The 13321-nt window shown below is 39.5% G+C and overlaps 1 protein-coding gene across 2 annotated transcripts in view; it reads right to left on the reverse strand.

Moving 5' to 3' along the window:
- LOC145985383 (uncharacterized) overlaps positions 1–13321 on the reverse strand; it is a 48463-nt gene that overhangs the window by 9548 nt on the left and 25594 nt on the right. For both annotated transcript variants that reach the window (XM_083119348.1, XM_083119349.1), the window contains exons 5-7: positions 11310–11438; positions 6783–6934; positions 2193–3979 (exon numbers count right to left, since the gene is read on the reverse strand). In XM_083119348.1, coding sequence (XP_082975474.1) covers positions 2193–3979; positions 6783–6934; positions 11310–11438 — 2068 coding nt within the window. The remainder of the gene's footprint in view (positions 1–2192; positions 3980–6782; positions 6935–11309; positions 11439–13321) is intronic.

A 13321-nucleotide genomic window follows, 5' to 3' on the forward strand; every position in this document is an offset into this window, starting at 1 on the left:
GTAGCATGCTGTGCTAATCACTCCACCTCAGAAGTCCCGCAGGAAGAAATGAGTACACTTACACACTATCTACCAAAAAGTAATTCGGCACCTATGATGGTGGATAATTTAGTATCTAATTTGATTCGTGTGGTCTTCATGTTGTTCCGTGAGCAAGAGAACCACTTGTGAAACCTAGTGCAGAGCTATCAGACTTTGATAAGGGCATAATTGTGCGTTGCCACCTCAGTGGGCTGTCTAGCCGGGCCATAGCCGCAAACTTACACAGGCCCAAATCAACAATAGCATTTGTGCTTCGTAAGTGGAAGGTGCATGGACATTGTGACAATGGTGAACGTTCTGGGCGACTGAAAAAACTGACTAACAGAGATTGGAGAACCCTAAAACGTGAAATTGTCAAAAATAGGACACGGCCGATGGCTACCATCAGACAGGAGATTACGGCAGCAACAGGGGAGTCAGTTTCCATTGGAACATTGCAAGCCAACTCGGATATTCCGGACGAGCAGCGGCACATAAGCCGCATATCAATAAGGTGAATAAAGCTCAGAGTCTCAAGTGGTGTTTGGACCGTCGCAACTGGACACTGTAGCAGTGGAAAGCGGTTCTGTGGAGTGATGAGTCGAGATTCACAATGTTTCGGTCTGATGGACGTGTATGGGTGTGGCAGCTACCCGGGGAACGGCTTCTACCAGAGTGTATAGTACCTACCAGGAAATTTGGTGGTGGTGGACCACTGGTGGTTGTTCTTGGCACAATGAACTCACAGGCATACTGTACAATATTAGACAATGAAATGCTCCCAACCTTGTGGCATTTTTACGGAATGGACCCGTTACTTCCAGCATGACAATGCTAGGTGCCATGTTTCGGAGGCTACTATGCAGTGGTATGCCGACAACAATGTTTATCAATTGTTCTGGCCTCCACAGAGTCCTGATCTCAATCCCATATAACACCTTTGTGATGCATTGGACCGGCGGGTGAGGTCTCGGGAGATGCGGCTAAATTCTACTGTCCACCTCGGTGAGATCTTGCAAGAGGAATGGCGACGCATTCCAATGGACGTCCTTCACAAACTAGTCGAGAGCAAGCCTGACAGGGTGACTGCTGTTATAGCAGCAAGAGATGGCTCCACAAGGTTCTAACAGGGTTCGCACCACCAGACAACCATCTTGTACAGGTGCCCAATTACTTTTTGGTAGACAGCGTATAAAGCAAGACCAGTGCTGCACAGTGGAAGATATTCACACAAGACAGTTACTGGCCACGATGCAGTTTTTTAATTCTACGATATATTTGGATAGAATCTGTTGAACCACTTGCATTTTCTTTTAATAATTGCAAGATGTGGTTATGCAAACCTTAACAAATTACATACTGTTCACATCCTCCCATGATTTTGAACATATGCAACTTTTGTACAAAAATGTACATGAAACTCTCACCTTTGAACATGTGGATATTTTTTAAATATTAAACGTTAAAATCATACACTACATGAATGGTCAGTGTGGGAAAATGTTACTAAGGTGTAAAAAGTTTCTTTTAAGAAGTAAGAACAAACATGGATAAAAGACAGCTATGGAGTTGGTTAAAAAATTTTCACTGTGTATCAATGGTCTGTGGGTATTTATCAAATTGATAAAAGAATGATAAATTTTTATGCATTTTATGAATTGTAGACGATTTATGGCATCTTTATAAAAAAAAGTGTGTTTTTTGAAATTACGAGATGTACTGGCAATGGCCACAGTGGTTCAGTCGGTAATGTGTCTGACTACCATGCTAAAGGTCCCAGGTTCGATCCCCGGCCGGTTCAAATCCGGGAACTTTTCTAACGATGGAAGCGGCCCCGGCACCCACCCAGCGTCGAATAACATGGGTACCTGGGGAAACCTGGGGGGTAAAGGCAGTCAGGGGCATGGTGCTGATCACATCACCCCCACTCACGACAAGATCAAGAAAGTGTGGGGTGTTACCCCCACACCCCCTATACGCCTTCATGGCGTGGTACTAAGTACAGGGAAACACTTTAATTTTTTTTTTTTTTACTGGTAGTGTCAGAGAGTAGCACAAGTTGTGCCCGACATCTGGCTATGTTATTCAATCAATGACCAAATGAAAGAAGGTATTTGAAATGTATAGTACAAAAAGATAAATAGGTTAGGTAAGTTACTTCTGATGCTTACCTGCATGTGAAAGTTCTTCAGTTGTTTCATCTGTTTCACTTCTAAGCTTCTTGGCTGCAACACTGTCATCAGAGTTGTCATCTAATGCTCGCTTTCTTCCAGATTTCTCAACAGTGGCATCATCTCCTGCAGATTCTGTTATCACAGAACTGTCTATGCTATTCACACTATTTTGTGAAGAGCCCACAAGTGTTTCTGAAACATCTTCTGAAGCCGTAGTCACTTTGCTGTTTGCTCCATTTTGTGAAGATTTCACGTGTGTGTCTGAAATATCATCTGGCATAACTTTTGGTGTCCCATCCAGGCTATTCACAGCCTCATTTTCACTACTTGCTGGCATTTTACTTTTACTTTCATTAAGATTGTCCAACATAACCGTCACCATTGGTTTCTCCCTTTCCCCTGACATGCAAGAGGTTTCTTTGCTTGGAGAACTTGACTGGCGTTTCTCCATGGAACAGTGAAACGAAGGATTTTCACTAGATTTCACGCTAGGAGAAGACTTTTGGACATCCTCCGTCTCGCTGTTATCAGGAGAATCATCGTTCAATTTATTATCAAAAATGTTCTTGTTCACAATCAGCTGAACTGGACGAACATCGTCAGAGTTTTCAAACCCGTTGATCTTAACACATGGCAGAGAAGGGGTTGCATCATCATCTGATGCAGCATCAACTTCCATGTCCAATGGATCAGTTGCTTCAATAGGTTCCACTGAACCCTCAGAAAATTTGTCTTCGTTTGCATTTAATGTATTAGTAGATTCTGTTTCTAAGATACTACTGCTGCATTGTTTGTCCTCCTCTGAGCGGACTGCATGATCAGCTTCATTGATCTGTTTTGCACTTTCTTCAACATCATTATCAGCATCTTTTTGCTTCTTAGGCTCATCCAAAGTTTTGTTATCCTTTACCACAGCATCTTTCTTCGCATTTTCAGTTTCTTGAATACTCTTGTTCTTTTCTGTGGTAATTTTTAGAGCACTATCTTTGCTTTTACCACCTACTTCCTTTTCAGTGACCACTGCAGAAGTACTGGCACCTTCATCTTCGTTATCTGAGAGTACAATAATGTTCTTAATTTCTTCTTTCCACTCCCTGAAGTCTTCTTCCAAATCTTTCTGCAGTTGCTGTAGGTTATCGGCTGCATGATCCAGAAGTCTTCGTAATCGCTTTGTGCTTTTCCTCAAATGTGAGGGTTCGTCCTCGCTTGGTAAATCATCCTCATACTTTTTCAGCCTCGTAGTAAGTGCAACCGCAACATTGTGAGCGTCTTTCCAAATGTGCTTAAACCACTTGCAATGTTTTGATTTCTTCTTTGATCTACTCTCTTCTTTTTTTGGTCCCAACGTCTTGTTGTTTCCTACTTTTTTCTCCTTTTCTTCCTCTGTCTTTTTAATTTTTTTCATTGATCTCAGTTCCTTTTTCTCTTTCACATCTTCTTCTTCATCTTGAGAGTCCGAGGAAGGAAGTCTTCTCGCTGATTTCCGTTTAGTTCCCGATGAACTTGCTTCAACTATATTATTCTTTGATTTCCTCCTGTCCTTTGAATCCTCATCCTTAGTCCCTGATGCACTTGCTTCAACTGTATCTTGCTTTGATTTCCTTCTATCTTTTGAATCCTCATCTTTAATCCCTGATGAACTTGCTTCAACAATATTATTCTTTGATTTCCTCCTGTCCTTTGAATCCTCATCCTTAGTCCCTGATGTACTTGCTTCAGCTGTATCTTGCTTTGATTTCCTTTTATCCTTTGAATCCTCATCTTCTTTATTGTCTTCTCTAGACCTGGAACAGGAAGATGATTTCAGCATCACCTAATCATTCAATCTACAAGGCATTTACAAAAGTTTTAACATTTTAAACATGGATAAAACTGAAAATGATAAACATAAAATGAATATAATAGTATAGATGTACAGGGTGCCCACATGAAACCTCCCTGATTTCAAATTACAAATGTGAGGAAACTATTAGACATAAGAGCCTTGAAGTTTGAGGCATCATGAAAGCAACTCAAGCATCATGTGGACACCATGTATAAATAAACTCAACAAGTTATTCCTTTGTTTGTGTTAAATTTGTTTCATTGCTATAACTGTAACATTAATCAAATCAAAAATAAAGGTCTGATAAAGGGAGCGTGTGTTCTTTTGAAACTTTACAACAAAACTGTGTTTATATGCTTCTAACAGCTGTAAACTACAAATGAAATAATTCTAGAATGCAAGGCAATACGTACATACAACAAAAATTTTATGTATTATAAACCTTTTGAATGTAAGAAATTTAGTATTGGTATTGGTTCAAATATTGGTCTTTTAACCAATATCTGATTCCGATATCCCAGTTTTAGCCGATAATCATACATTGGTAATTGCCTTTGTCACATCCTTACTTTTTACACAATTTCCTGACTTTTCCAAAACTTTTCACTACTATGCTAAATTGTGGGAACTTTCTGTCTTTCAACCCCTTCCGGATGGGCCTGAAAATGCAGGTTTTTTTCGCTGGTTTTTAGAAAATTCCTGAAAAAAAGTTGCTAAACGTGTTGTTATTAAACACTATTTTTCTGAAATCTACAACACATCCTTTTTCTACAGATATATACAAGGTAACCAAAAAAGTTCTTGCCGTTCTAGAGCAGTGATAAACAAAGAGCAATACAGTGGACAGTACGTACCTTTAGGTTTCGACGTAATCTCAATCAGCATCCAAAACCTTTTGCCAATGTTCCTGCAGCTGCACAATACCCTGGTGATAAAACTCGGCAAGCTTGGATGCAAAGAAGTCTGTGAGTGCATTCCGCAAGTCTCCCTCATTTGCGAAGCACCTCCCACGGAGGTGATTGTCGAGGGAATGAAACAGGTGGTAATCTGTTGGTGCAAGGTCCAGTGAATATGGTGGATGGCACAGTGTCTCCCAGCCAAGTTGCTGAAGGGTCTCCCGGGTCCTCTTTGCCACATGTGGCATGGCATTGTCGCGCAGGAACAGCACACCCTTGCGATTCACCAATGCTGGCTCCTTCTGCCGCAATGCACAGTGCACCCTTTGCAACTGCTGAGAGTAGAGGTCAGCAGTGATGGTCTGATCCTCGTAATGCACCACTTGCTGACAATTCCACCATACAGAGAGCATAACCTTTCGTGGGTGCAGAGGTGGACTTGAGGTGTGAGGAACAGGGTCACATGGCGACAACCAATGTCTGGTACACTTGGGAGTGTCATAGAGGACCCAATTTTCGTCACCAGTGAGCAAGCGATCAAATATGGGTGTGTTCAGGTGACGAGTGAGCAAGGACAAACAGGCTGTCACTCGTTGTTCCTTGTTGGCTGCTGACAATGTGTGGGGTACCCACTTGCTTAACTTTTATGACTTCCCTATTCCACGCAGGTGCAGTCTGACTGTTCCAGCGGAAACATGGAACCTTTCTGCAAGTTCATCACACGTTAGACCACTGTCCTCCTCGATGACTGCTTTCAGGGCCTCGTCATCCAACACATTTGGTCGTCCACTGCGAGGTTCATCCAAAAGGCTCACATCTCCCGAACGGAATTTCTGGGACCAATGCCTGGCAAATGCGGCAGCTGACAGGCCCACTTTAAAGTCATACAACAAACACAGGCGAAAAAGCTGCTTCGATACCTCAATTTCTCTTCGACACTGGATGACCTATGACTGCTGTGTGTGCGCAACGTGCCTACATTACTGACAGTCGATGGTCAGACTAACTCCTGATCGCTTGGCAGGCACGTGCATCATTTCGTTTCCTCTCTGTGAGCGCATGATTAATGGCACGTCAAAAACGGCAAGAACTTTTTTGGTTACCTTGTAATACATTACATTTTATATAAATTTTCTCACATTCATGAATATTGTTTCTGTAACAATGTTTCGAACTCAAAAAATTAAAACATTTTAATAAAAGTTACCAAAAACAAATTTTCAATACATAATATAGAAATAATTAATGACAAATAACCAAAAAACTTTTTGAGATGGGTATTGTCACTAAATGTGAAATGAGAAGCAGAATTCCTGTAAAAAAATTCCACAATGTGCACATCCATTATTCAATGCCACTCTCAAGAGTAAAACCAGTAGTTGTACGATGGGCATCTGGAAAGGGTTAACTCATAGGCTGAATTCCATGACTTCTCCAGGTTCTCTGAAAGTATGCAGAGTGCTTCTAGAGTATTTAAAAAATATGAATCTTTACACCCTTTTTTGCACCTCTACTGAAAGGAAATACATTTAAATTTTACATTTTCCTGTATAATAGGACTAGACGTTCACCCCGATCTTACATTTAACTCCCATTTCCCACTTCATACGTTTTCCACGCCATGTGGATGCCATAAAACTTGCCAGGAGGCATTATGTTCCCATGGGCAAATACGTTTTTTATTTACAGGCAATTAAAAAACATAAAATCGGGGTTTCACTGTACTATCTTTATTAAAATCCTCACTGCTCAAAGAAGTAAAATTCCAAAATATTCTACATATGCAGAACATAACAATTGTGCTCCCTTTCTTTTCTTATGACTTCAAATTGCGAGAGAATTTGTAGTATTATATAAAGAACTTACTTATTTTTTTGCTCCTGTAGGTAGTGCTGTAGTGCCCAGCACACTGCCCTGTGCTCCCAAAGGCATTTTATATTGCACTTGAAGCACTCCCAGTCATCTTTCGACTCGATATCTGCTAAGACTGGTTTACCAAAATTCAGTTTTATACATTTCTGAAACAAAGGGTACATAAAATGCTGAAAATCTACTTTGGAGATTACTACAACATGGTTTTAAACAAATGAGTGAAAAACAGTAACTGTTAGTGTGGAACTTCCATACATTGATATCTAAACTAGAGATCAACTAATACCACTTTGATCCGATACTGTTGCCATGATACTCTTACAGATTCCCACAGATACCAATACATATACTTGAAAATTGCAATAATAAAAATTTGTTCAAAATATTGATCACTATTGGTGCGTAAATCTTCTCCGTCTATCAAAATAGTTCTATTAGTTTGGATACTATATGCATGAATTTACCAAGAAATTTACTTTACAATATTCAAGAATTACATCAAATACATTACATCAGAATATCAAAATAGATGTTATGTAATCACAAAATACAGTTTTTCATGCAAAATTGGTGTAAAATAAAAAGAAAGTTTGAATTTTACACAATTTCCAGAATAATTACATTCCACGAAAATGCCGCACAGCATTTTTGCAGATACCGTGAAAGTCTAATATGCCAGAAAAGTATTGGCTGATATTGGTAGATGAATTCCAACTGATACTTCCTGATACCGATACCACTGGTATTGGCCAATACCGATACATCGTCACCAGTATTGGCTCAGCCCTAATCTAAACTACTGTGTTGGAACAGTTATTTGAAGGCTCAGGAAAGGCAACGTGTGGTTATTGGTCTCATTCCTGCTGTTATCGGATTTGCTAGCAGTGGCACCAACTTAATGGGCCTTTGGGGGTTCAAGTCTACCCAATATATTGTTATTATTATATATTTGCTATACCTAGGGTACGAGTAATCACAAGATACAAAAATATTTCAGAACTCTGTGGAAAAAGTGTCTGAAACAATAACATTAATGAAGATTTCAATATTTAATATAATACATGGCACAAGGCATAACACTGTAGCCTTCCCACCACTTGGTGCTATGCCACTGGTGATGCACCTACGTAGTCTGCTTCACTGCAGAAAGCTCCACCATATGAGCAGCAGTGATGCAAGCTTTGGCAGGTACATTATTAGTTTTTCCCACACACCACAGTAATGTCATCTACAGTTGTGATGGAAGGCAACAGAGTTATGCCTCCTACCTTGTAGAATTTGACAAATTAAATGACATACATCTAGAAAAATTCTCCAGAGATTGGGCCTTCGTTTCCAAGTGGGAATCTGAACACGATGTGCCTCCACCAACCTAATGACAATCGATCCAGCCATGAAGCAAAACCTGCAGCCACTCTCACAAAGACAGACAGAGAGAGAGAGAGAGGGGGGGGGAGAGATAGATAGAGAGAGAGAAAGGAAATTGATTCAGAATGGATGCAATTTCATTTGGAACCTCATAGAACCTACCACATTGCAGTGTATTGATGCATTTTTCACCCCCAAATTCTAAAGTATTTGACTTGAACATATGCAGTCAGGGAAATGAAGACAACCGAGGAAAGGTGCTTGATATTTTTTGCTAATAACCAACCTTGATTGAAACATAACACCATGGCCGTTTTTCATGTTATGTCAATGCAACAGCATGGGATATTTGTTATTTTCACATTATTGGACAAAGTGTCATTTCATTTACATTCCTTTGCTCAATCAATTTTATACTTTGGTAATTAATTCAACCATGAGTGAAAATGAACACTTGATCAAATTTACAAAGAGACCATTCCCAAATGAATGCCTTAATTTGGATCCGAATCTAGGACCACTAGCTTCACAGTGCCAATCAATTTATGTTCCTTACATTGAAGTATGATGCATTCCGATGCTTTTTAATTTGCATTTTGGTTGGGGGAGGGGGAAGAGGGGTTGTTGAAACTGCATTATAATAATGTAAGTTCGAGGCACGCTGAAGAAAAGCCTTTGTTCTTGAGCACAGTGTTTCACAAATGGTTACAAAGGTTACCCTGCATTGTCTAAAAATAGAATTTGGAAGTAGCTGCAAGAATTGGCATGCTTTTGTCACTCTGTTCTAGCTTTTAATCCTGGAAGAGTATGCGTACGTGAGACTCGTTTTGTGACCAGGTGACAAATTTTTTTTGAGTGAAGTGTGACTCTTCCCAAGACTTTATCATCATCTATGCTTCGTTTGTGCGACATGTGAAGTGTAATAGTGTCGTCTGTGCCTGCTGTGTTTTGGAAAGGGGGGACCCCACTTTTTTTAAATCATTTTTTGGGGGATTCCTTCTTCCAACTCCATATATAGGCCGAATGTGCATAAATTCTATATCGTCTGAATCTGATATTCATTCCGTGTACAACGGTATATCATTCATCTCTCTAGGGCAATTAGCCTCTGAGCTATAGTCATTTCAACGTAACCCTGCATTTTGCTGAAAACCGAAGCTTGAGACAGTGGCGCACAGGCCTTTCGTTTCAGGGGTACAACTCGCGTTACATTGGTCATATGATAATGATGCAAATATTTTTCTGTTTCTTACATGCCAGTACAATTCGCGTTACATTGGTCATATGGTAATGATGCAAATATTTTTCTGTTTCTTACATGCCAGTGATAATTTCTATGTGCATGTTGACCTTTCCATGTCCTTTTTTTCGGGGAGGGGCTGGGAGAACCTCTTTTTTTTAAAAAAAATATATTTTTTGGGAGATTCCTCCTTCCTCCTCCATATATACATGCCGAATGTGCATAAATTTTATATCGTCTGAATCTGTGATTCAATCCGCGTACAACGGTATATAATTAATCTCTCTAGGGCAATTAGCCTATGAGCTACAGTCATTTTAAGGTACCGCTGCATTTTGAAGCTTGAATCAGTGGCATGCTGCCCTTCGGGGGTACAATTCGCGTTACATTGGTCATACAATAATAATGCAAATATTTTTGTGTTTCTTACATGTCAGCGATAACTTCTATGTGCATGTCAACACTGTCATGTACTTTTTTCTTGGGGGGGAGGGAGGGAAATCCCCATTTTTTCCTCCTGCCACATATACACCGAATTTGCATAAATTTTATATAGTCTGAATCTCTGGTTCATTCCGCGTACAATGGTATATCACTCATCTCTCTAGGGCAATTAGCCTCTGATCTACACTCATTTAATTGAAAAACTGCATTTTGCTCAAAATCGGCTCGGACATCAAGGTGGGTTACATGTGAAAATGGCCTTGGGCTCCAAAAGGTTAATACAGTTTCCTCACATTAGGTACAGGAATTAAGGAAGACCTGTGGAACATGCCATAGACAATAATGCAGATGAAATTGTAGGTATACTTTACAATTCACAATAAAGGCATATAATTACACATTTACAAGGTAAAAAATATAACAATTATCATAATAAAAATTAATTTCTATCAACATTTTACGTGAAACATTTAAGAATAATTCCTCTCACACCTTACGTACTACGTAAATAATCTATGGATTTCCCCTCTGCCCATGATGTCGAAAGATAGCAATTAACAGAGTAAATGACACCTAATGGATCTTTCGAAAATAATATATAATTCATCTTCCCATTTTTTAAAACTCCCCCTTTCTAGTCGACAACACAAAGTAAGAATAAAAACCTTCAATGAAGCTAGAGAATAACAGCTAAAAAACACACATCCTACTAAAAGTGCAATTTAACTACACATGGCAAAATTTTCATGACTGAAGCAAATTCACACCTTCTCCCTGAGATTCAAGAAACTTTCAGTTGGTAGATATACTGATGTACCATACAATCAGGTCAAATACTTTATCTATGCACCTTACGAGCCACAGTAGCTCAGTCGTTAGGGCATCTGACTACCATGCGAGACACTCATGTTTGATCCCTGGTGGCGGAGAACCGGGATTTTTTCCACCTGTTCAAGCAACTCCGGCACCCACCCAGTGTCACATGAAGTGGGTACCTGGAGGAAACTCTCGGGGGAGGGAGGGGTGTAAAGGTGGCCAGGGGCATGGTGCTGATCACATCACCACACATTCTGCCATGGTCAAGAAGTTTGGAGCTCTTAACTCCTCGTTCCCTATATACCCACATGCTGTGGTACAAAGCACAGGGGAGTACTTTACTTTTAATTTTACCTTACATCAAAATTTGGCACTATTCAGTCTTGGGAATCTGTGGAGCAAGGCCGTGCTGCTTCAAATGGCTGGTAGCTGTATCCATGTTGTCCCTGCCATGCACTTACTTCCCCTCTCATGCATTTATTGGTCAAGCCCTCTCGAGACAGTACTTGTGCAGAGATCTTGTTCTTTCATTTGCTTGCTCCAGAGACTCCCAGGACAGAATGTAGTCGAAAAACACTAAAAATAGTGCATCTAAAGTTTCATTTTGAAACACTTAAGCATGTACTTAATAAACCTTCAAAAACATTGCTTACTTTGCAGAACACGCTTGGGCAGGATTTACAGCAATATAGTTCGCCACCTTGGCCACACCACCTGCAGAAGATCTCACTTCCATCCTCGTCTTCCTCAAAGCATCCATCCCCATAAAACAGGTAACATTTCTGTACATAAAAACAAGGGAAAAAGCTAAAACTAACAGAAAATAAAATCATCATGTATATTGTAATGTATGAAGAAAAATATGTGGGACATACATACATGTAAATTTTATCAGCAGTAATGGACAGAATAGTTGCTTTGTAAAGTAAAGTTGCAATATGAACAGTCTTTAAAAGGAGCAAAGTGAAAAGACATCTAGTTACAGTGGAACCCCAATTTTACATTTTCCCACACTATACATTTATTCTTCAAGGTCCAAATGGAGAAAAAGTTACAAAATTTTCCTATATTTTAAGGTTTTCAAAATTGACGTTCCACTGTACCTGATCAATCATGCAGAGTACAGCTAATTATTTTGAACTATCATAATGCCAGACAATTCAATCAATTTTTTTTCCATCAATACTATATTTAGAGTAATGTTATTATTCAAAGTTAAAGCCACATATTTGTGGTAAATATAAGATCAAGATTTCAGTACAAAATCTAGGCATCGAAAGCAGTATATAAAATGGCATTTTGATGTTAAAATTAAGACTATAATCCTAAATTTGATTTAAAAACTACAGTTATTACACAAAATAAACATTTCCCTTCTAATAGAATATTTATGTACAAGGTGTACAACTTTGCTTCCGCCGTTTTCCGACAGGTGGCAACAACAGGAAGTAGTGGTTGAAAGAAGCAGATCGCAGACGTCACGCAGTTAGCTTGGACCTCTGTCAAGATAACCCCATTCAAACATTAGTCGAGTGGTGTGTGCATCGTGAAGTTGTTCGCGATTGAAAATGTCAGTGTACGAGCCAAATTCTCGCCATTTGCGGGAGGTTCTTCTTTTTTGTTTCAATATGAAGAAAACTGCGGCTGAGGCTCATCGAATGCTCTCCACTACGTATGGTGAGGACGCTATAAGTGAGAGAACCTGTCGTGAGTGGTTTCAACGCTTCAAGAACGGTGACATTAACGTCGAAGACCGGCATAGTGGTGGAAGACAGAAAGTTTTCGAAGATGCAGAATTGGAGACATTGCTGAGTGAAGACTCGCGTCAAACTCAAGAAGAATTGGCACGATCATTGGGAGTGACACAGCAAGCCATTTCAAAACGTCTGAAAGCCATGGGTATGATTCAGCATGACAACGCACGACCCCACGGTGCCAAAGTGGTGAAAACGTACTTGGAAACATTAAGATGGGACGTCCTACCCCACCCGCCTTATTCTCCAGACATCGCTCCCTCTGATTATCACCTGTTTAGATCAATGGCTCATGAACTGGCTGACCAACATTTCCGATCTTATGAAGAAGTCAAAAAGTGGATCGATTCGTGGATCGCCTCCAAAGATGAACAATTTTTTAGACGCGGCATTCGTACGCTGCCCGAAAGATGGGAGAAAGTAGTGGCCAGCGATGGACAATACTTTGAATAATGCCTGGGTAAGCAATGTTTTTCATTCCAGCATCATATTTTGGGGGAAAAACGGTGGAAGCAAAGTTGTACACCTTGTAGTTATTGGAGTATTAAGTTTATTCTTGGGGAAAGGAGAACAGTTGTGTTTCTAAAACATTTACAGCAGAATTAATAAATTCGTCGAGATTTGAGTAACTCTCAGCATAATTCAGACTTCATAAAATGTCACATCAGTAAATAAACTCTAAATTTTATGTTTAAAAGTTTATTTTGCATTTCGCATCATTTCATGACAAAACACTAACATTACAGCATGTTATTTCAAATTTTGTATTTCCACCAAAAACGAAATATACATGCCTCTATCCATAATATATATATCAATAAGTTTTACCTGTTGAGGTATAATTTGTTAAATAATGGAAAGATTGAAACACTGAACATATATATAGTTTGCCTACATTAATAATGCATGTC

This window comes from Lepisma saccharinum, chromosome 3, assembly GCF_977018435.1.
Source record: "Lepisma saccharinum chromosome 3, izLepSacc3.1, whole genome shotgun sequence".
In the NCBI taxonomy this organism is placed as follows: domain Eukaryota; kingdom Metazoa; phylum Arthropoda; class Insecta; order Zygentoma; family Lepismatidae; genus Lepisma; species Lepisma saccharinum.